This window comes from Rhincodon typus, chromosome 4, assembly GCF_021869965.1.
Source record: "Rhincodon typus isolate 14 chromosome 4, sRhiTyp1.1, whole genome shotgun sequence".
NCBI classification, from domain to species: Eukaryota; Metazoa; Chordata; class Chondrichthyes; order Orectolobiformes; family Rhincodontidae; genus Rhincodon; species Rhincodon typus.
Window position 1 is genome coordinate 76,307,708 of NC_063335.1, and position 25,070 is coordinate 76,332,777.

At 39.1% G+C, this 25,070-nt stretch overlaps 1 protein-coding gene across 1 annotated transcript in view; it reads right to left on the bottom strand.

Annotated features, from left to right (window-relative positions):
* Positions 1-504: 504 nt before the first annotated feature.
* myom1b (myomesin 1b) overlaps positions 505-25,070 on the bottom strand; it is a 119,262-nt gene continuing 94,696 nt past the window's right edge. Inside the window, exons 28-38 of the mRNA XM_048596137.1 lie at positions 24,450-24,509; positions 24,032-24,099; positions 17,851-17,964; positions 14,844-14,931; positions 7,080-7,118; positions 6,876-6,981; positions 6,428-6,591; positions 4,886-4,922; positions 2,163-2,185; positions 1,565-1,620; positions 505-1,151 (exon numbers count right to left, since the gene is read on the bottom strand). Coding sequence (XP_048452094.1) covers positions 867-1,151; positions 1,565-1,620; positions 2,163-2,185; positions 4,886-4,922; positions 6,428-6,591; positions 6,876-6,981; positions 7,080-7,118; positions 14,844-14,931; positions 17,851-17,964; positions 24,032-24,099; positions 24,450-24,509 — 1,040 coding nt within the window. The 3' untranslated portion in view covers positions 505-866. The remainder of the gene's footprint in view (positions 1,152-1,564; positions 1,621-2,162; positions 2,186-4,885; positions 4,923-6,427; positions 6,592-6,875; positions 6,982-7,079; positions 7,119-14,843; positions 14,932-17,850; positions 17,965-24,031; positions 24,100-24,449; positions 24,510-25,070) is intronic.

Consider the following 25,070-nt stretch of genomic DNA (forward strand, 5'->3'; position numbering starts at 1 on the left):
TCTATTACTGAAATATGGAATCATTTAACGTTTGAATCTCTGGCTTGCATGAGTTATACTTCTATGATTTATGCATGTTTTTTAGATGGCCCAAGTTCTTAGATTTTTTTAAAGTTATTGAGTCATATATTAAGCTGTCTCCAGAAACTAAATCAGAATCTGGAGCTGTATGGCAACAAACCAAAGAATTTAGAAATCTAATCACATAGAACCCATCAAAGATGGCAGCGTTAAGCTTCAACTCATCAAATTGGAAGAGAGTGGAAACAATTGAGACAGAACCTGTTGCATGATCATCCTACAAAAGAGGTACCCTTGATTAGGAACCATGCAAGATTCACTCCAATATGTGTGTGGCAATGCAGAAATATTCATTATAACAGACGTAATTGAATTGGGCAAGGAACACTGTAACTTTAAATACAACATAGTAGTTAATGAATTAGAAAGAAGTGGTGAACAAATGTGAGAACATTCCTTGAAAGAAGACACAGTGGAACAAGGTGGAGGTAAGTGTGAAAGATATGTGCACCATTTATTCATGTATTGCTACGGGATTTTATTGATTACAGCATCAACGTCATTTGGTGTTCACATTGAAATTAGGGACACAAAAGGAAACAGTGGACTAACAACTTATCTATAGGAAGTCTACTTCACTAACTCAATGCTTCAGATGCACTCAGTGACTAGTTTAGTACAGCCAATGAAAGTTTTAAAAACTGCTGCTTCAAAATCATTCCTCCAATCTCACCTTTATTCTTCAAGTAAAAATAAACTAACCTCCACATCAAACCTTACACACCACTGATAATATGTTAGCCTGAGCTTGTTTGCTCACTGCTATCTTTCTCAATACAATTGCTTTATTTTTTCTTTGCAGTTTTTTCCTGTTCAATTTGTTCTTCTTCTTCCTCAGGGATGAAAACACTTACAGTAAAGTCGCCCGTTTCAGTGCCGTATTTGTTTTTTACGAGGATGCTGTATTTGCCAGAGTCTGTTGTTCTGACATCGGTGATAGTGAAGGAAGCAAATTTTCCTGATTCAAATTTCAGTATTAGATGAGCATCGCCTAGCAGTTCTCTATCATTCTTCAGCCAGGAAACTGTAGGCACAGGTTCTCCCCAGACATTACAAGTAAGGTTAAGTGACTAAAAAGAAATAAGAAACAATATTTTTCTTTAACAATTACAAAAAGAACCATTAAAAAGTAAAAGTAAATTACTTCAAAATGTCTTATTTGGTCCAGCATGTGATTTCACCCACTTAAACAGAGATTAGATTTTTGGAATTAGCTGTAAAGGTTTTCAGTTGATCACTAAAAAAACTAAACAGATTAAATAACTTCTATGATCAATAACAACAATAAAAGTTTTAGAATGTAATGCAAACTTGCTGCCACCAAATTGTTAATTTTTTTTGTTCATAAAAGGATGTAGGACAACATCATCATCGCCAGCTAGCAGTCTGACAACATTGACCTTCCTTAAAATGAAAGGAAAACACTGTGGATGTTGTTATTTACAGCATTTTTAATTTCAATAAAACAACAGTCTTTAGTTACCTTTCCTTCTTGAATTGTAACAACATCAGGCAAACCTCCGATAACACGAGCACGATCTATCAGAAGAAAAATAAATTCTCTTAGACCTGACATAAAGGTACATCTTAAAGTGCTAATATTAAAATTACGAAATTACTTAGAGTACTATAGCAACTCAGCATGGTCAGTAACAGACAGTGGAAAATACAAACATCATTCCCATTCTCTGCTGTGTCATTTTGGAGATAACATGTGGGAATCAGATGCTTTTCCAATGTGAAACAGTGAAATATTGAGTGGTAAGTCAATCGCAATCCATTCTTATATTCCCGCATGGATATCTCAAAGAGATTGCAAAGCGCAGCTATATCATTGAACTGATCTTGCTTACTGGTGGAAAAAGCTCAAAGGCTAAATTGGCCGCCTTTTGTACCTTTTTATGGTTCAGCAAAATTGTTGCATTTTATAGAAAAAATTCAAATTTATACCCACATTAAAGATTGAAATTTTATGAACAACTATATCAGTTATCTCACCAATCCACTCATTAATAGTGTATTTTAAATATATAAAAATATTCATGATTTCTTTATAAAATATCTGAGGACATGATACTCACTTTTTTCAGCAATTGCAGCCTGTCTATTTATTAAAGATGAGGAAAAAAAAGTGTAAAATAAGGCAAAATGTGTTAGTCTATATTTAAGTAATTATATAAAGCACATTCATAATTATAAAGATATTTTGATAGCATCATAATTGTGACTCCATAAACACACATTTCTGCTTGATTTTTCTGTTAGAAATAGAAATCCATTTAGAGAGACATGGGAAGTAATCATTGTCGTGGTGTTATCTCTTCCTGTGTCTAACTGAATGCAGAAACTTCTGAGACAAATCTTAAAACAGTAGACAAATACAGTAAACTGGTAACCAATGACATTTCTGTGAGATGACTAATTGTTTACAAATGATTAACTGACTTATGGTTATTATCTACTTACTGTAATACAAAATTTACGATAAACCACTAAAATAGTGTTCACTTCTTCTCCAGTGACTAGCTGTCTAGCACACTGATCACATCATACAAGAGGTAGGTTCAAAATGGTACATTCTCGTGGTTACTTTAATCTCTTGGAATTATTTGAATCACCTAAAAAAAAACATGACATTTCCAGATTTTCTTTCCCCTATTTGGCCTTGGGTTTTTGATGTTTATTTTCACCTCAGTCAGGAGGCTACATTGTGCCTGAAGGCTATGGAGTGTCTTTAAGTGATAGGCATGGCATCATATGCAACAAGTTAGGTAAACCAGTGATCCTTTCCTGTCTGACGTTTTGCATGCTCATGTGATAGATTATTGAAACAGACCAGGATGGTCAAAGGCTCAATCTCTGACATATGTTGTACTCACTCATCTAGGCATGGGGCATTATTATAGATGCTAAGATTGGAAAATGTGCGGATTCAAACTACCATCTCACATCAATTATTGAAAACACATGCACGTGGTCACCTGATGGACTCAGAACTGAATAAGTTATTAAATGTGACTAATGTGAGTCTTGGGGTTAGGATGCGGTGCTTTCACTGCTGTGGCCCAGGTTCGATTCCCGGTCAGGCAATAGAACTTCTGTTTGGGGCAGCATAGTGGCTCAGTGGTTAGCACTACTGCCTCACAGCGCCAGGGACCCGGGTTCGATTCCACCCTCGGGCAACTGTCGGTGTGGAGTTTGCACATTCTCCTCATGTCTGCATGTATTTCCTCCGGGTGCTCCGGTTTCCTCCCACAGTTCAAAGATGTGCAAGCTGGGTGGATTGGCCGTGCTAAATTGCCTGTAGTGTTCAGGGATGTGTAGATTGGGTGGGTTATAGGGGGATGGGTCTGGGTGAGATGATCTGAGGGTCGGTGTAGACTTGTTGGGCCGAAGGGCCTGTTTCCACACTGTTGGGATTCTTTGATTCAAATTTAGAATTGCACATAGTTGTTCCAAATGCCTCTAAATCTCTACCCACTGCACATCCATTGCCAATCAAATTTTTAAAATAGTCAAGGAATATGTTTTTCCCCCAGATTTTGAATCTACATTGAAAATTGGTATGCAAGAGTTCTAAGAGGCATTGTAGCCTCCTTTGAAACAGAGCTAAAAGTCAGTGGGGCTGGAATGGGGTAACGGAGAATTGATATAACCTTCTGTTTTGTACTGTTGGTAGGCCCATTGGAAATGATGTTTTGCAGAATAGTGATTCTGATTCTTACAACTAGAAGTGCTGCCTCATAGTACGACTTCTGCTTCTGTGTCAACACCAGTGAAAAGCTGCACCAAAACTGAAAGAGTAGCACAACTTCTTCAATGAGGTGCAGTCTCTAACAAAGTATTAAAAAACTCACGGTACTATTTGAGAAAAATGCATAAGAGACTCCTGGTGTCCTGGCCAATATTCATTTCTCAAGCAATAAGTTGCCATATCATTTATCTCGTTTGTCAGAGCAGCATATATTGGCCGCTGCATTTCCTTATAATTACACTTTCAAAGAAGTTATTGCCTATAAAATACTTTTGGAGGTTCTGAGGATGTGGAAAGTGCTATGTAAATGCAAGTTCATTCTTGCTTGATTACCCTGTCCAGCAGGGCATCTGCCTGTTGTGACCAGACATTACACCCTAGTGCATTTGTTTCCTGCTATTTCTTCAGGACCTGAAAGGATTTTGTGGGCTTATTAGGGCTTCATGGTGGTGGTCTCCATTGGTTATCAGATGCTGGTAAACAAGTTATAACATTGTTGCTGTGAACACTTGTGAAAAGTTGGGATGATGGCTGCGTCAGAGTGGTCATTGCTATACTCATACATAGATGAATTGATGGAATAGTTTAATAGCTTCTAAAACAGTTAAGTGAAACTGTGTTCTGAAATCCAGAAAGTATAAAAATTGCTGATAGACTGCTATGCTGAGGTGCTCCTAATGTCAGTCAAATTGCACTGAAAACTAGCATCATGTCACCACCTACAGGAAAAGTAAGTACTGCAGGTAAATTTAATGGAAAATCTCAGTAAGGTTGTTTTGATATATTTTCAATGCATTAAGAAAAGGAACACTGTAACCTATTTAATATTTTTAAATTGTGTTACATATTAGCTTAAACTCTAAGAAGTCTATTTACATGCAAGTCTATCAGAGCCTAAGCTCACACTAAAAAATGAAGTGCTGAAGGGAGCCAGCACATGTAGAGTCATAATCCAGCAAGTCGCCAATATGTTTGGAATGGATTGGAGAAAGATTTTAAGAAGTGTAAAAGTTACATATAAACAACTTTTAGTAAAATCAGTGTACTTACTTCAGCCTCTGGAATTCTGCAAAGGCTTCATCAAAAACTTTAAAAAGAGACAGTAGTTAGTTGCTAAATATGTGGCAAATTGGTTCACTTACAACATTGTAACAAAACAATCGCAATTCCTGCTGGATACCGAACTTTGCCTGTCAAAGGCACTCTGATATTCATTTTTATTGATGCAAATATGCATGTCAATCTGCAACATCAATTTTACGCCCTAGCATCAAATTATAAGGCTACCCAAATATGGTTACCTTACCAAAGCTGCTGCTGTCAAATTTCTTTTTTTTCACAAATTCCACCTCAGATTTAATAACTAAAAGAAGATAGTTCACTGATGTTCCATAGTGCTGCAATAATTCATCATGAAATTACACTATAAACTTCATGCCCACATGACCAAGAGATCAGGAGAAAGCTGAAATAATTAGACGGTGGCATCTCAATTTAAGCGCTTTCCTGAAAAAAAAACACCATTCTCATTGAAGACTATATCTTAGTGTAGTTGATTACAGAACAAGGACCTTAAAACAAGAGACTTATCCATCTTGAGCTGCAGAAAGCCAGACATTACAGAAGAATCTAAGTGAGTAATATAGTCAACAAAATGGTGGGGCAAACTCAAATAACTGAATTGCCTAGTCTTCGTTCTGATGCTCCTCATGTTGTTGGATATGCTGATAAGCCTCACATACTAAGGAATTTGATTTGAATGACACAATATATAGTGTGTGAGAACCAACAAATAGTTAAATCTTAACAGCAGTCTACAAGTGGCATTAATTCTGGTGGTTTACTGTGCTTGTCATAAGCAATTAAACATCCAATAAAAATGTTTAAAGATACCATTTTCACGCATCATAAACAACTTTTATTTTTTCTCTCTGTATATACAATGTAGTTTTAACACATTCTGTGGGTGTTATTACTAAATGTTAACCCAGATGACGTAAATACGAAACAACTAGTGTTTATAACTCCACGTTTAATAGTGTTAATATTGAACATTCTTACTCAATTTGCATAGCAATTGGAAGCTTCCTGAGCAGACCTCAATCCCAAACAATTTAAGACTTGTCATGTATCTATTTGATAATTATATTCTTTATGTTCGTAATCTCTATATGTGAAATGTCCACCAGAAATACACTGAGATTATTTACAAAACATTTTCCATCAAAACTTTGCAAACATCAGAAAAAGGAAACATTTCCTTTAACAGAAGAACTCAAGTCAAAGAAAGAGCTATTATAGTGTGACACTAAGCACTTTAGTCCCAGTTGTTCATCTCAACTAACACTATATCATGGTTCATACATTAAGGTGATAAGTGGTACAGATACCTGCCATCAATGTACAGATATTCCTGAATCTGGTATATAAGGAATATTCTACATTCATGGAGGAGCTGATATTTATCCAAGATCTGCTGCCAGAAGTCCTCCCCTCCAACTGCTATGTTGGCATGAACTCACAGTGAATCAACAGGGACACTTTATTACAATACTGAAATGACCATACTGGAAGTTGATCTGTTTTTCTTACCTGCCCCTGATAATTCAACTGATTTTTTGTGTCCTGCTTTTCCATCAAAGAGTTCAAGAGTATAAGTGCCTTTATCCTTCTCAGTGGGTTCATTAATCTGCAGCCAGAGCTGCTCTCCTGTAACACCACTCTTTACCCTGTCTGTGGATGCAAGCTTTGTGTCTCTAGAGAAAGACAACAGGCATTTTAGAACAATCTAAACGTTAGGATGTGATTCATTTCTAACTTGCTCACATCTAATAAAATGAGTTCCAATAAGAAGCACAAAGCTTCTTACTTCTGTACCCTTTCTCAGTAAAATTAAGTACTGCACAAGAAAGAGCTAGGCTTTATGAGTTTCACTTCTAGGGAACATGGATTAGTGAGTTGGACATAGAAGTCAGCACCTTCAATTTACTTTGCTTCCAATTTTCTAGTGCCAAATATACAGAAGAAAGTTCTCTCTTACTTGTGGTACCAGATGATCTTCAAATCGTCCAGGTAGTAAGTAACAAAAGAGTAGATTCTGACACCATGTTCTGTACTCTGTACCTTCAGATCTGTTGCAGTCTGAGCTGTAATGTTAGCAGAACCATTTAGCTCCAATACCCAATTTATAATCATCAGAAAGTGATGAAGATATAGTGGAAGTCTTTCTGTTGAGAACACTCACCAGCCGCACGGCAAACTTCACTTATCACATCACCGAAAGCTGAAAAATTAAGGTTAAACAAGCTTGATATATCAGTGTTTATGGCTTCAAAGACATTCTCTCCTACAATTAGGGTTACAGTTACCCTTGGTTACATGATTGTCCTGCTTTACATACTGCTTCTTGATAATAACTCTTCCCTCTCACCACTTCTCTGCATTACCATTCAATGCCTAAATACTAATTAGTTCATCTGGGTATTTCCAGGGCTTATTGGCATTCACAAAGGGCCCCAGTTGAAAAATTTTAGGCTGCAAATGGTAAATTTATATTGATTTCAATGACTGTCTTTCAATTGCACATTTCTGTAAATATCAGGCCATTTGCACCCTTTTCTCAGACCATTTGTCTCTGGGAGAGGTAAAGTTGTCATAGTCTTAACAGACCAGAAAGCAGCTTTCTGATTAGAACAGGATAATTGGTAATGGTTTAATTTGAGCGTCAGCATGTCTCAGGCGAGGGGAGAATCATTCATGGTGACCTTAGCTGGTGTGGGAATTGAACCCATGCTGTTGGCATCACTTTGCATTATAAACCAGCCATCCAGCCAACTGAGATTGTGATGCCAACAGTATGGGTTCACTTCCCGCACTGGCTGAGATAAGATGAAGGACTCTCCTTTTCAACCTATCCCCTCGTCCAAGGTGTGTGATCTTCAGGTTAAACTACCAGTTGTCTCTCTTCAGCAGTCTATAAGAACAATAGTGTCTTTACATTATGAGGTTGTTGACTTGCTCACCAAGCTGGCTTGTGTTTGGTCAGACGTTTCATCACCATGCTAGGTGACATTATCAGTGGAGCCTCCGATGAAGTGATGTTATTCTACTCTGCTTGGAATTTGTACTGTCCAATCCATTATAGTGAGTACTGTCATTTCCAGTTTTGATCTGTATGGGTTTGTAATTGGAGTCCAATTCTATATGTTTGTTGATTGAAGTATGCGTGGAGAACCATGCCTCTAGGAATTCCTGTGTGTGTCTATGTTTGGCTTGGGATACTATTGTTACTTTGTCCCAGTTAAATTGATGGCCTTCATTGTCTGAATTTACAGATATTAAGGAGAGTTTGTCATGCTGTTTTGCTGCTAGCTGATGTTCATGTATTCTGATGGTTAGTTTCTTTCCTGTCTGTCCAATGTAATGCTTGCAGCAGTAGTTGCATGGTATTTTGTAAACCATGTTCATTCTGTATGTTATGGCATTGGGGTCTTTAATCCTTGTAAGTGTTTGTTGTATTGTGGTGTGGGCTTGTGAACACGCATGGGAATTCCCAGAGGCATGGTTCTCCACCCATACTTCAATCAACAAACATATAGAATTGGACCCCATATATAAACCCATACAGATCAAAACCGGAAGTGACAGTACTCACCATAAGGACTGGACAGTATAAATTCCAAGCGGAGTAGAATAACATTGTTTCATCGGAGGCTCCACTGATGATGTCACCTAGCATGGTGACGAAACATCTGAACAAAAACCAGCCAGCTCAGTGAGCAAGTCAACAATGTCACCTGCAACCCGAGCTACAAATCTTTGTCAAAACTTTAGTCTTTAACTTGTATCCACAAAGCCAGGTGGTGAAGGATACAATGAGGCCAATCTTTGCACGCTTTCAAAAACACTCCTTTACAAAAATGCACATCCTAGGAATATAAGTGAAAACCCCCTTCATGCCCACAACCCACATACAATTAAAATCAATGTACACGTAACAGATTCCTTTCTGTCTTGAAGTAAAGCTTAAATATACAGCCAACATTTAAAACTAATTAAATCAAAAACCTCTATTTTCTGTACTAGGCATTTCACAGCTAGGCACTCTCTCGGACTCTTAACAATGTTTTCATACATGCATTTCTTTCATAACAAATACAGCAGTTGATATCTTGCATTGAATCTAATTTTAGGAATTCCTTTCTTTGTAGAATTGATTCAAGCCAATAAGGTCAATTTGTAACCTTTCCCAGCAGACTTTTTGAAGAGTGTACATTATTCCGCAAAAAATGACTATCTACATTTCAGTATGTAATCTTCAGTATGCCCATTGTATGGGAACTCTCTTTAAAATTCAATAAATTTGAAATGCAAATCCACTGCCTCCATAAGAGCCCAGTTTTAGTAGCCAGAATGCATCTAAGAACCTTTTGTTATTTGCTTCCCTTTCATTTTTTGCATCCTCAACTGTCAGCAACATTTTGGAACCAGCTGCAGTGGAATGCACACTAGGAGACCTGCTAGTAAAGCATTGCTAAAAATGACCACTTTTACTTTCTTTGGATTATTTCAGAATGAAACCTTAAGAATATCTTTATCTATATTTATTTTCTTAATGTTTTAATTGCCCTGTTCTGTAGATATTTTGTGGTGCAATGGTAGTGATTGTAACGAGGTCAGCCAGGTGGACCTCATAGAATGTGCGTTCCCTGATTGGGGCTGTTAATCTGGTCCAGTCAGGGAGCCCTGGCTGACATTAAAAACAGGTGGTTCTGTTCACTCTGAGAAAGCCATATCATTGTCAAGTATTATGCACATTTCTGATGAAGGGTCTAGGCCCGAAACTTCAGCCTTCCTGCTCCTATGATGCTGCTTGGCCTGCTGTGTTCATCCAGCTCTACACCTTGTTATCTTAAATAAAGGGTGACATGGTGACAGGATACAGGCCTCTGAAGTTATTTCAGCAGTGGGTTGTGTTTCACCGCTGAGCCAGAAGCTCCACATGTTAGTCCTATTTCAAGACCTGATGGGTAAGGAAGGTGTATTCATAATGCAGCTATTGAGTATCATTCTGCAAAATTCTTTAACCTACACCAATGGCAGGTAGGAAGAGCAGGAGAGATTGGTTGTTGGCCAACTGGTGGAAAATAATTGGAATCTCTGACATCAGTATCTATAACTCTATGACAACAAGCTGCACGTTAAACTATATGTTGCTACAACAACCTGGACTTCTCAGGTGGACTTTTTGGATCAGTTGGCTGAATGGCTGATGTGGATTGATTGGTCCAAACAGCACAGGTTTTGATCTGCATGCCAGCTGGGATTGATTCAGGACCTGTCTCCTTGCCCTGCTAGCAGTGGAGATCACAGCACTCTGGGTCAGGCCTGCTTTCAGATGGAAAACACAAAAAGAAAATGATAACATTCTTACTTTAGGGTATTTCATTGCAGTACTTAAATCCAAAAGACTACAGCTAGCATCTAGTCCAGTCTGACTGATAATTTTGTACAATTAACTTGGATAGGATTTACATGTTCCAACCAGGATTATTGCTGTAACATTATTCCAGACTTACTTTGCTTAATGTCTATTGTACTTAAAAGTCCACTCTAAGTCTGACTCCCAAATGTAAATGCTACCTCAACCTTAATAACAAATTTCCCAAATTCTGCAGTATAACCTGACAATAAATCGTTAACACAAAGATTATTGAAAGTTTTCATTTTTGTCTATATTGCATCATCTGGATTTAATATGATGAAACCAGTTTTCATGAAATCAGATCTCACCCAAAAAAAGCCAAGGCTGTGAAGGCCACTGTCACATTTATTTAGATTCCCTGTTTTTCTTCCGCATCTGCTGCCCCTTCAGACAGTTTCAGGAATAATTCTCACTGAAAAGTATTTCACTGTAGAAATGTGCCTTTTATGTTGATTGGTCTCCACTCCTATGAATGTGGTCAAAAATGCTCAAAGATGTTTTTAATATTTCTTGCAATTGTTGTGGGAGAATACATTATTACGCCTGTGTCGCCCAGTAATTCTTCAAAAAAATAGCAACTGATCTAGCTTTTACATTGTAAGCCTCATCTATAAGGATTCTTTTCAGTACAAATCTACCTTTGTGAAAGGTTAGTTAACCTTTTTCTGATACCTCAGAATAAACACCAAAATCTGCCAAACTATCTAACTCCCCTTTTATGCTTCTGGTTGATCCTCAAGTTTATTGATAGTTATCAAAACCTCTTGAGCAAGGAGACTTCCAGCTTTTAGTTCTTTTGGAGACTTTTATGTCCTTCATTTCATTGTCTAAACTATTAAAGCTTCAGCCTTTAATTCCACTTGTGCATCCGTAGGATCATTCTCTTGTTTTACTGAAAGCTCTTTCTTCAGTTGCTGATCACTTCTGGTCTCTAAATCACCTTCCAAAATTGTTTGTCCCTTAAACAATTAAACTCCCCTGAAATATATGTCTCCCAGATATCAATTCTGGGCAACTGTCCTGTGAATTTGACAGCTCTGGCATAACCCTTCAAACATTTCTTATTCATGTACTTATCTAAATGTCTTTTAAACATTGTAACTGCGCCCATATCTACTACTTTCTCTAGAGCTTCGTTCCACACATGCACCACACTGTGTGTCTCATGTATTTTTTGAATCTTTTTCCTCTCACCTTAAGAATATAGTCTTAAAATACCTCACCTTAGGGAAAAGACACATGCCATTTACCTTTTCGATAGCCGTTATGATTTTATAGACTTCTATTATGTCACCTCTCAACCTCCTATGTTCCAGTGAAAAAAAGTCCCAGCCTATCCAGTCTCTCCTTATAACTGAAACCCTCTATTCCTGGCACCATCTTGGTAAACTTCTTTTGAACTCTCTCCAGCTTAATAATATCCTTTAACAGGGAGAACTGGACACAATATTCCAGAAGAGGCCTTACCAATGTCCTGTACAACCTCAACATAAAGTACCAACTCCTATACTCAAAGGTCTGAGCAATGAAGGCAAACATGCTAAACGCTTTCTTAATCACTCTATCTATACGTTATGCAAACTTCAGAGAATTAAGTATTTGAGCTCCTAGGTCTCTCTGTACTACAGCACTACCCAAGGCCCTACTTTTAATTGTATAAGTCTTGCCTTAGTTTGTTTTACCAAAATACAATACTTTGCATTTATCCAAATTAAACTCCATCTGTCACTCTTCATCTCATTGACCCAATTTATACCTTTAATTCTTGATACCCAACTTGATAGCTTTAATTCTTGTCTAATATTATATGAGGAACATGATGATTTTGTTAAGGGGATACATTAAAGTCTTGAATGAGCAATCTGCAAATCAACTGACTGCCTGTTTTTAATCATCCTGGTATGTTGATGCCTGTGTGTGTAATCTGAAATGTTTTGAAATCTGGCAGTTTTCTCCATGTCAAAGTGGAATGCCTCATTTATTCCGTGAAGGAAATGTCTGTTTCCCCAGGATGCTTTTTTTTTAAAGCAGCGGACATTTGATCAAACATCCTTCTCTTCTTCTAGAACCTAGTACCAGTTGGAACACATTTACTGTCCATATAAAACATCTCAGCAAAATCAATCATTTCAACATTACCAATGACCAGGGATCTGCAAATGGAATTTTGTCAACTTGTTACAAAATCTGTTAAAATCCATGATTACTCTTTTGTGGAATGACCAAATGTTTTTCAAAATCTGTCAAATTCTGCCAGGACCCCTTTACAAATATTTTGTATATTTCTTCCAAATACAAGGCCCAGAATTCCATCAATATCCAACTGACAAACCTCCATTTCACCAAACTACTTCTGATTATACTGCTTGTGGAAAGACTGATACCTTGTTTTCTCTTTGACAGTATCACAATCCATGTCAACATAACAAGTTCATTCACTCGCAGGTCATATGATTCAGACTCTGAGCAAATGCTAGACAGCAATCTTATCCCAATGATTTACAACTGCTTTTCTGCCATTTGCCCCGAAGGCCAGTAGGATTTTAGTTTTCTGTCAGAAAAGAAAGTTTAGTTTCCAAAGTTCATCATTAGCATCCGACCCTTGCTACCATACCATACTTCAGAAAGCTAGGTAGTCAAGGTTGGAACTGAAGTCAATCTTGACACATTTTGACACCTTTATTTACATATATGCACCACTTAAACAACTGATCTAATTGTGGTTTTCTCTGTTATCATAAGGTGTTGGATTCTTTTTATTCTTCGAAAATATCTGGGTGTTTATCAACAACAAACTATGTACACTAATAGGACCTCTCAGATTTATATATATGGTCTGGGTTATATCATAGAATCCCTACAGTGTGAAGCAGGCCGTTCAGCCCATCAACTCTACACTAGCCCTCCAAAGAACATCCCAACCAGACCCACCCCTTACCCTATCCCTGCATTCTCCATGGCCAATCTACCTGACCTGCACACCTTTGGACTGTGGGAGAAAATCAGAGCACCCAGAGGGAACCCACACAGATATGAGGAAAGTGTATAAACTCCAAACAGGCATTCACATGAGGGTGGAATCAAACCTGGGTCCCTGGCGCTGTGAGACAGCAGGGCTGACAGCTGAGGCACTGTGCCACTATTAGATTACTATTTTACAATACGTATAGTTGACTGGCTGACTAACTGACTGACCAACAGGTTGGCTTACAAGTGATGAAAATGGCCTACTAATAGACTAACTGAATGGAGAGGGAATAAGATGGAGACTGTTTCGACTCAAACATCATATCATGATGTTATCTGGCTGTTTTAAAGGAGTCATATCTTTCGGAAATCCGTGCAATAGTGCAACAACAACCATCACAGTTTCAATCTGTTCCCATTTACAGGAGCTCATGTGAATCCCCAGTTAATGCCCACCACCAGCATATTATTAAATGCAACTAAAATAAAAATAACAAAATGGAGTTCTTGTGGTACGGTGGTAGTGTCTCTATCCCTAGACCAGGAGGATCAGGTTCAAGTTCCTCCTGCTCCAGAGGTTTGTAATAACATCCCTGACTAGGTTCATTAGAAAATATCTTTTTGCCATGTTGTGGAGTCCGTGGACCTTGCATGTATTGGTCGTGGGGAATTGCACCCACATGTATTTAGTTATTTTAAAAATCATTTGTTGTAGTTTTTGTTGCAGTTCAGCCATAATCTCCTGATCTTTGGCCACCTGGTCTGGAGGGCTGCAGGTAGTTTGGAGGACCTCCTTATGGGTCTGCTCCTGGACCTGGCCTGATTGGCTATAAACAAGTCCAGGGTGTCATGTCTGCTGACTTTCTGCCCTTCTTCCTCAATTATGTTTGTGCCTGGGTATCCTTGGAAATGGAACTTGCGCTGTCCATCTCTCAATGCCTCTTGACTTAGACAGAAGTGGGTACCATGTGGGATATGGTGCTTTGTCTCCTCTTCCAACACCATCTTGATTTAGCCCCTTCCCTTTCTCCCTACTTCTCCCTCACATTTGATGATTTGCACTGCCCTTAACAGGCTTTGCATGTAAATATTTAATTGGCTATGTGGGTGATTGCTGGTGGGAAAGTCAATCAGTTGTGCGTGATAGCACTTCTGGATAAAGAAAAAGCATGAAAATAGCAGAAGGAGCTCTTGTGGCACAGTGGTAGTGTCCCTACCTCTGAGTCAGGAGGCCTGGGTTCAAATACCACCTGCACCAGAAGTGTCTAATAACATCTCTGAACAGGCTGTTTCGAAAATACCTACAAATAACAACTCCCTGTCTCTGGCACGTCCTTCAGACACCACTGAAAAATGAGAGGTTACAATATTGCACATGATATTACTATTTTATCCACAATCCAAACCACTCTCAGTGAGTGGAAAGGGTTAAATGTGGGCCTAAAATCCACTCAGCTGTGCTGATGCAAATATAGATGCATTTAATGGGCTTTTCAAAGGTTTATTGAAGAAATTTGTCCAATATTCGGGCACATGAATAATCTCTGCCAAACTTACCTTTCTCAAGCAGTCGGAGGGTACTCGAATCTCTTCCCCTGTCGTCCTTCAGCACAATTTCATAAACACCAGCGTCCTTCTTTGAAAACTGTTGGCACATTTTAAATCAGAATTTTGGAACAATATTGTCTGTTTGTACAAACCATAATTACATTCATCTCACAGAAGCATTTGCATTTATAGATATATTTTCTGACCTCATATGTTCCCACATGAACAATTATACTGCTCATATGGGATCTGAATGTGCTCTTTTCATTGCAGTGACTTTTCTGAGAAAGTTTATACAAATATGTGGAATAGTCCCATAGAATTGTGTCTGTTGCAAAATATACCCAGTGACATTTTGTTGTGCAACAAATTACTGTGCTGATATTTTGGCACACATATTTTGATTTTTCTGCCATGTAAAAGTCTAAAACTCCCTCTAGTATTCACCACTTCCTTGTTTTCTCCACACCACACCCAGCTGCAGCCCGAACACTGAACAAATTATCAGTTGACTTAATGGCTAGAGTGTGATGCAGAAAAACGTGAATAGCATGGTTTTGCTGGTGTTAATGGAAGCTTGCTTTCTTACCTTGTCCAATGCTTAATGTGGATTGGTGTTCCTCAAGCTATATAATCAATCATCTCCCACTTATAGAGACAAAAACCTGTAGAAACTTGGGAGTAGGCCATTCAGCCCTTTGAGCATGAATCACCATTCAATGAGATCATGATTGATTTTGTTGATGTCTCAACTCTACTTTCCTATCTATCCTCACTCCAAAAAATCCTTGACTCGCTTTTCTATCTAACATTGTCTTGAATAAATACAATTACCCAGTCTCCACTGCTGACAAAAGAAGAGAATTTCACATACTTACTAACCCCCTAACATAGAAAAAAATCTCCACCTTAAAAGTGTGTCACCAGATTTGAGTCTCCCAAGCAAGAGAAAACATCTTTCTGAGATCCAAACTATCAAGGCTCCTCAGGATCTTATAGTTTTGAAAATCACTTCTGATTCTTTGAAACTCCAATGCATACAGGCCTAACCCGCTCATCTTTCTTCATGAGATAAGCCCTTCATCCAAGGAATGAGCCAAATGAACCTTCTCTAAACTGCTTTGAACAGAATTGTATCTTTTTTTAAGTAAGGGCGCGAAAATTGTACACAGTACTCAATCACAATCTTAACAAGGCACTGGACAGCTGCAAGTAAACCTCCGTACTTCCACATTCTATTTTACCTTGAAATAAACATTAATGTTATATTTGCCTTCCTAACCATTTGCTGCAACAGTATTCCAACTTTTTTGTCAGGTACCAGGGCGTCAACATTCCTCCATAGCACTAAGATTTGCCATCACTTTCCATTTCAATGGTATACTGTTTTTCTATTCTCCAAAGTGGATCAGTTCATATTTTCATGAAGTTCCATCTGCAAAGTTTTTGCCACTCATTTTACTTATCTTCATCCCTTTACAAATACTCTTGGTGCCCTTGACAACTGACATGCTTACCTATCTTGGGGTCATCAGCCTGTGTCCTTTGCAGACTATGGGTGACCGTGAATCTGATTCCTAAATAAAAACTGAAAGAACTGATGTAAGATGCTGTAAGTCAGGAACAAAAAACAGAAGTTGCTGGAAAAGCTCAGCAGGTCTGGCAGCATCTGTGAAGAAAAAATCAGAGTTAACGTTTCGGGACCGGTGACCCTTCCTCAGAACTGGGGAAGGGTCACCAGACCAGAAACATTAACTCTGATTTTTTTCTTCACTGATGCTGCCAGACCTGTTGAGCTTTTCCAGCAACTTTCGTTTTTGTTCATGAATCTGATTCCACTGTTACTGTTGCTCGTAATCAGTTACGAGGAGGTAAACAAAGACAGTCTTGAGCACCTGCTAACTTTTCCTTCCTCACGGTGAGGAGGACCTAGCCCACAGCCAGCATGCCCTCATAATGATGCAGTTATCACCACTAATGTAACGATGTGGAAAGTGTAGAGGCATATCAAACATGGTAAAAACGTAGCAGGATTACTGTATAGTATATCATGTCTTTGGCTGTGTGGGGAAGTCATCTTTGCTTCCTCAATAAGTTAAAATATATGTGGGATCATTTGATTGCAATATTTAGAAAGTGGGACCACTGTTTGCGCTGTCTGTAATTCAAATTTGAAGATTGTCAAATTTGGTTTGGAACAGTATGTGTAAATTTCCATTTTAATTTTAATTCTATGTCCTCCCACTTTGAGTCCACCAAGCAGTGGTTGCTGGGAATAACCCTATAGCTTCAATCGATTCTTTCTATAACTTGCAACATGAGCAGCTCTGAGTGAAACAGTGTAAATGGCTGAAATCTGGGGGTAAAACAAAACCATTCCATTCAAATCGAAGCATTTTGTGAGCTTCGTCAGTATTCATGGCCAATTAGCAGTTTATTCCTAGGTGTTTCTGTGCAAGGTGTGAGAGAGGTGAAGAATAACTAGCACATCAAAACAGTTCTGATAAGCAACTTAAATAGCTATTGCTGACATAGTGGATAGCCAATTAAATGCTTTCAGGGGTCTTCCAAGCCTGTAGACTTCCTTAGGTACAATTTCTAGCTATCCATTAATGAGAACACAGGTAACTTGCTGACATAGGTTCCAGCAAAGAGAGAAACTACCGGAAATTCGAGAGTCTTAAGGAATTCCAAAAGGTCCAGTTGTCCCTTTGGCATCATAACCTTGTGAGGTGGACAGAACCTCTGACCATTTTCGGTCACAGTTGCTTTTCTGCATGGAGATCCAATTTTCCAGGTCTGGTCCAATGTTTATGCTCTGCTGAGGTTTTCTAGCCTCCTTTACTGCTATGTTATGTACGAGGTGCGAATTTTCGTCTCTTATTGATGGAGTTTTCTATTCCAAATTTGGTTAAACTAAAGGAGAGATTTTTTGTAATGGTTGAACAACTTACAGCTTCAATTTCTTCTACAAATGGTTTCAGCCTTAGTGATTGAATAAACATTATTTCTGTACCTGTTGAACCAGCAAAGTACACACTCCATCCTTGAAGTCATGCTTCTCATCAAACATTATCTCTCTATCATCTTTGTACCAGATGATTGATGTCTCCTTTTTAATGTTAGCCACCTAAGTAGAAGGAAAGAGAAATTACATTAAGGGTTGGTTTGATTCATCCCTCATTTTGAATTTTTCCACAAAAATTATATTTGACTTCTCTGTTTTTGTTCTCATATCCAAATTTCATATCAAAATATGTTCTCACTGTTAATCCTTGATGCTGACCCATATTGATTTATGTTTGTATTAGCATGACTAAGTCTGCAATTTCACATTGTGTTCCAGTTCTCTAAACATGTTAGCCTGCTAATCATGCAAGTTCCTGATTTATACATAGGAGCCTTGACAATGAAAGGCTGACATTATATGATTATTTTGGTGGATTTTCATTAGAGTTCCCTTTTCAAGGGAGTGTCTCCTCCCAAATACATCCACTGGCCTAATTTTCCTAAGCTGTGAGTTCACGTGCCCTCAACCTTACAAAGATTCACTCATTTTCAGAAGCCAGAAGACATTGTTTTTTTGCCTGATCTCTGACATCTCCAGAGGTGGGTCGGTGTGATGTGCATAGCCTGAGTATTACTCTTGGGTTAGGGAGGGAGAGAGAAGTTCTGTGCAGGTGCCTTTTCAATATTGTTTGTGGACACTGCGGGGGGGTGGAAAGAAAAAGTACATTGGCCTCAGAACTGGCAGAACCCTCTCTCGCAGCGACCTGAAACCTATACCTCCCATCCTGGCCTTGACCCTATTGCTGCCATCAGACCGGACATCCCCCTCTCTCTCCAGGCCCTCCTGTTTCCTCAACTACATAACCCACTGGCTGCTGGACCTGACACCATCCATCAGTGCTGACGCCAACAATACTCACCCCCACCAACACAGGAGCTGACACCATCACTCCCTCCAGAGATCTGATGACACCCTACCTCACACCATGGGACCAGAGAAATCGCCTACCCACAGGACCCAACAGCACTCCTTCCCTCCAGAACCAATATCTCCCTACCACCTTGATCTACCCTAAATAATTCGTCACTTACCTGGCCCCCTTCCCACTTGACACCCTACTTACCTGGCATCATACCTATCTGGCACCCCAGCACCGTACCCTCTAGGCATCCAAATCTCACATTTATATTATGTATTTAGTCTATCACGGGAGCTGTTAAGGAGTCTGTCTGTGACGTTTAAATCACAGAACAAAGCAGAATAGTTCTGCAGTGGGGTGGGGTGGGTGGGGTGGTGCGCGGGGAAGTGGGTGGTGGTTGTGGTTTGACTTCCTGTGACTGGCCTGCACTATGAGGGACCTGTCAGATTTAAAGTATGCTCTGCATTTCTGAAAGAGACCTGATGGCAATCTCAGGTCTGAAATACAGAGCTTTTTTAGTATTAAAGAAAAGCCGTGTCACAAACTGACTATGATTGCCAATCCTTGGAAAATCCAGCACATGTTTTTCTTGTCGAATAGTTATTTTTTCTTTGAGCTAAAAGTACATTTGCAGCCTCTTCTGAATGTGTTCAGTAACTGTACTCCATGGTTGAGAAAAAGTTAGGATTTCACAAGTAAAGTTTCAATCTAGGATCTGACAAATCTTGCATTAACATCAACTGGGATTTTAATACCATCCACAGGGAAAAGAATCTCCTTTCTTCCCGAAAAGCATTCAGGAGAACCTCTAGGTGGGCATTATTAAAGTATTGTTGTTTGCATTGTCTTCAACATTTCCAGGAATGTATGAAGTTGATGAGCAGGGGTCGACTAATCTCCTGGATTTCTAACAGAGACATTCAGTGTGGATGCCTTTTAAATATGGCTGTTGGGCCTTGGAGCCCAGAAGGTCAGTGGGCTTCTGAACTTCCAGGTCATAAACTTTAGTGTTTTACATGTGTAGCATATGTAATGGGCTGAAAATGTAATCATGTGAGAAAACCCAAACAACTCCCAGGTGGAATGCCTTTACACCTGTGCCATATTTCATCTCCAAAAAAGAAAATTCCACCCAAGGTATGGCCCTACTGTTGCCTCTTTGTACCAGAGAATCATGATAATATTCTCTGACAATGAAATCCAGTGAAGTCCTTAGATGACTGAGGAGACAAGTATTTGTGGACCAGGATCTCAAACCTCAGACTGAGTTAATGGGTTTACCAGGCAACAGTGAAGTCCACGCTCTGATCTGGAGATTTGGACAGTCTACTACAGTCTCCTCAGGGCACTAGAAATGAACACCATCAGTACCTATACAAGATCCTCCAACTCCAGTGTCAAGTATGTAGTGTTTTCCTAACTCAACATGCCCAGCATTGAGGGACTAATTATTCCAAATCAGCTGTGTTGTGTGAGACTTATCATTTGTATATATGACATCAGCAACAGTTAGGAACTTGGTGGTGGCAGGAGACTCGCAGGAGTGCAGTAGAAATGCTTTGGGGATCTTCTCAAAGCATCAATGCAGCGATTAAATACTTCTGCTGACCCTTGGGACACTCTGACTTGTGATCACTCAGCAAGGTACCGAACACATCTAGAGACATGGTTGAGAATGCACAGAGCAAAATTGAAGCATCAGAGAAACCACCAAATAACTCATCTGTCCCATCCTTCAAGCACATGGTGAAGTTTGCAGGTCCTAGTGTGGACTTAGCATGTCAGAGATCATTGAAACAAGGTGGAAACAAGTCATTATGCAAGCTACAATTGCTGCCAGTTAATTGTCAATTTTAAATCTAAGATTGATAGATTTTCGATGACCAGAGTATGAAGGCATATGGGACAAATGGTTGTAGATCAGTCATAGTGATATTGAAAGGTGAAATGGACTTGAAGGTTGAAATGTCCATTCCCGTTTCTTTTATCAATTAGCTGCAAACCAGTGAACATGTTTTCTAGCAGCTGGAGGATGCTTGTACACAAACTTTTTTATTGCTCACCATCTTGATTATACTCAGAAGTTCAAAGTCTGTGTAGATGAATCCAAGGAAGAGATTGGTGTTGTCCTCACAGGTGAATGCCCAAGATATAGTGTACCCCCATGGTTTACTGAAACTAAAAGTCAGGTGTCCCAGACTTGGAGTACATGATGCATCAAAGTCCCAGTCCTTGCACACTCTCTCAGTGGAATCAGATGTTGCGCCATGCAAAACACACATAGGAAGCCTTTGTGGTAGATGAATCAACAGGTTTAAATTTCATGTGCTCCAGAGAGCAGTTGGGATTAACAGGTACTTCCCTGAGCCATTGGAAATTTGATCTAATGACAACTATGAATGCAAAAAAAAGTATTAAAAGTACAGAAGCCGCCGACGCCTTTAAACTCCATTAGTGTTATGCACTTACATCGAAACATAGAAGTTAGGAGCAGGAGGAGGCCATTTAGCCCTTTGAGCCTGCTCCGCCATTCTTCACAATCATGGCTGGTCATCCAACTCAATAGCCTAAACCTGCTTTCTCCCCATGTTTGATCCTATTTGCCCCAAGTGCTATATCTAATCGTCTCTTGAATACATTCAATATTTTGGCATCAACTACTTCCTGTGGTAATGAATTCCACAGGCTCACCACTCTTTGGGTGAAGAAATGTCTCCTCATCTCCGTCCTAAACCATCTACCCTGAATCCTCATACTGTGACCTCTGGTTCTGGACACACCCACCATCAGGAACATCCTCCCTGAATTTATGAACAAAAACAAAGTTGCTGGAAAAGTTCAGCAGGTCTGGCAGCATCTGTGAAGTAGAAAACAGAGTTAACATTTCGGGTCCAGTGACCCTTTCTCATAACTGCATCTCTGAATCTACCCTGTCCAGTCCTGTTAGAATTTTATAAGTCTCTAAGATTTCCCCCCTCATTATGAACTCCATGTTACCCTATGCCTTAAAGCATAGGATTTCATCTTAACACTATCAATGGCAGTAAAATGCAATGGTAGGCTCAGAGTTGAGATGTTTAACCAGACATTGACCCTATCCCTAGAATTGTACCTCACTCATTTTTGTTAGGTGCACTCCCAGAGTTTAACCTTTCATTTTGAAATTCACCTTGGGAGAATGGGTGAGTGGTGATGTGGAAAAATATTGCTGCTGCAGGGCAGGAACTTGCAGTAACTTAAAGGAACATGTGTGAAAATAATGGTCGAAATCATCCTTAATGGGGAGTAGCAAATGGTTCTGCTTAAGTCACTGATAAGTCTCCAGGTTATGAGGAAGTCCTGATGCATGTATATGTGCAATACTTGTGCTGCTTTCCCCTGCAAGGATTGCTGCATGATTCCTCATGACAGTGGGATGGAATGATCAGAACCACAGAGACTTGGGTTGTATAAATTGTACTTAGCCTGGTTGTTTCATGGACATAATTAGTGCTTTTTTCTCTAGCTGGTGTAAAGTCAGCTGAGGATAGTAACTGTTAGGAAATTAGCTGTTGTGTTAAACCCTCCAGCACCATGACAAGATGCAACCCTCTCCTCACCATGTTCACTCCCCATCAACTTCGCTCCATCTACCAGACAATGCTCACACTTTCCTTGACACCACACCCCACTCCCCACAATATTCACCCCCTCTCGACAATTTTCCGCTCCCACTGTCAATGTTCACACCATTCCCGGGCCTGGTATCAGCAGCCCCAATGATGTTCACAACATCTCCCTTGTCCAGTAATGTTTACTTTCTCTACTGATAGTGCTCACCCTTCCACTCTAGCCATAACTTAGTACCCTGACAGTGTTAACTCCCCAAACCCTAACCTCAGGCCCTCTGTCCCTGGCAACATTCATCCCCTGTCCCAACAACGTTGATCTCCGTTACCGTTCACTTACACTCCCAGAAATGCTTACCTCCACCACACACGTAGGCAAACACACACACACACATACACATAATTTTCATCCCTATTCCTGGCAAGATTTAACCCTGTCTAAATAGTGCTCATGCCCCAGCAATGACAATCATGAGCATCCAGTGATGTTAATCTCCATCCTAGCAAAGTTCACGTCCCAACTTGATTCTGGATTCATAATGGAGCTGGGACCAGAAGGATTGAGATAGTTATTGGGCAGTTTAAAAGTGGAATCAGCAGTGAGCATATCTGCTTCAATGCTGACTGAACAATCATTATCATAGAGAAAAGAAAAAATAAAGTTGCTAAGCTAGTTTAGCATCAGATATTGACGGGTATATTTATGGTTTTGAAGTTGACAAAAGAGGAAATTGCTCAGGTCCTAAAAGATCTATTTTAGGGAACTGGAGAATGGCTATCATGGCACCATTTTTAGATGAAATACAGCAACAGTCTGGTTAACTACAGGACAGTTAGTTTAACCATGGTATGGGAATTTTTAAAGTCCTTAAATGAGATTGAAATTACATGTATTTAGGAAAAGAGAAAATTGTTGGAGGGTCAATACAGGTTTCAAAAGGGGTTGGACAAATCACATGCAATTCTTTGTGGTTGTAATACACATGGGAGATGGGGGAAATATTGTGGAATTGGTACTTCATGACCCCACATTGCATTTATTATCTTTTTTGGGTTATTCACTCTGTACGTTATATAAGTAATACCAGCTACCAAAGAGAAAATATGATAGATGTCCTGACTGTTGCATAATTTAAATGTGCCAATCCATATTTGGTTGGACACATCTACCATCACTTCTGGCAAGAAATGCATTTGGCACAGAAATGGGAGAGGTTTCTGCCAAGATGAATCCCCACACGATTTTCAGTCCCCACTAAAAGGGAAAATCCTGAGTTCCTGATGTATTTGAAATAACTCCACACTGTCACCAAGCCACCCTTTATTTACACTTGGAGAGTCTTTGACACTGATCCAGCTCCCTCAGAGCCAGCTCTCAGGGTGAGCAGGATGTCTGACACTCTTGTTTTTATCTGTCAGCCAGGGCTCCCTGATTGGACCAGATTAACGGCCCCAGTCAGAGAACTCATATTCCACTTGGCTGACGTTGTTACAATCAGTTTTGAACACTTTTAAATAAAAATGTAAGAGCAAATTTCTTTTCAGACCACAACCTAATCAGCCCAAGATATCCAGGTTCTTTCCAAAACTTAAACATGAGTTATTTTTTGGAGAAATGATCCATTATAACAAAATTGCTGGAAAAAGTTGTTTCTTTTACCTTGCATTTCAAAAGTACACTGCAGTCATTATTAACTTCCCATCCAAGATACTCAACAAAATGAGGACCTGTTTGCACAGAAAATATATCAATGCAAATGGACTTGCTGAAAATAGGAAAAAATACACAATTCACATTTTTACCACACAATTTTCATAAATATAGAATTAATCTATAAAAGGTCGATAACAGAAACTGGCAACTGAACTTTCTGCCTGCTGAATAAAGTAGGTTAAAACTGAAGGCTGCAGGCAATAAGTGGGCAGCCATTTTAAGACACCTTTAAAAATTTCCTTGTTTACTTTGCATCAAAATGACAGGATTAACTTTGTCACTTGATTGTGATTTGTTGATTTTCTTGATTAGTGCAAGAAAATAATAGCTGCCAAGCAATATATTAATCAGAGTATACCATTACCTTGTTTCCTGAGCCACTCCCCTCTCTGGAATTCTGCTTCCTTTTGCAGATTTTTAAACACTGAAACAGAAAGGTAAGCACTTTGACAACAGAACAGTTGACCATTGTGTACAAGGCAAGTCAGTATAAAGAAACCAAATTTTGCACCGTCAAAACTGATCAATGTGAATATTAATAATTATGCATGAGTACACTTTTAGTTTTCTAGTAGTTCTGTTGTTATGAATAAATTATTTTTCCTTTAATATTTGTGTCACTAAAGACTTTTATAGAAATTACATTAATGGAGTTGTTCAGATGTTTGATCATTTTTGGATAAGATCGTTAAAATAATCTCACAAAACAAGTTCAAAGCTGTTTGTAGATTTTCTTAACATTGTATTTTGCATTGATTACCTCCCACTTGCAAGCTATTTGTATGGAAACAAAGGCAAGAAAATAATAAAACTATTTAGCATTTTTAATAGATAGCAGGAACTGCAGATGCTGGAGAATCTGAGATAACAAGGTGTAGACCTGCCTGAACACAGCAGGCCAAGCGGCATCAGAGGAGCAGGAAGGCTGACGTTTTGGGCCTAGACCCTTCTTCAGAAGGCCCGAAACATCAGCTTTCCTGCTCCT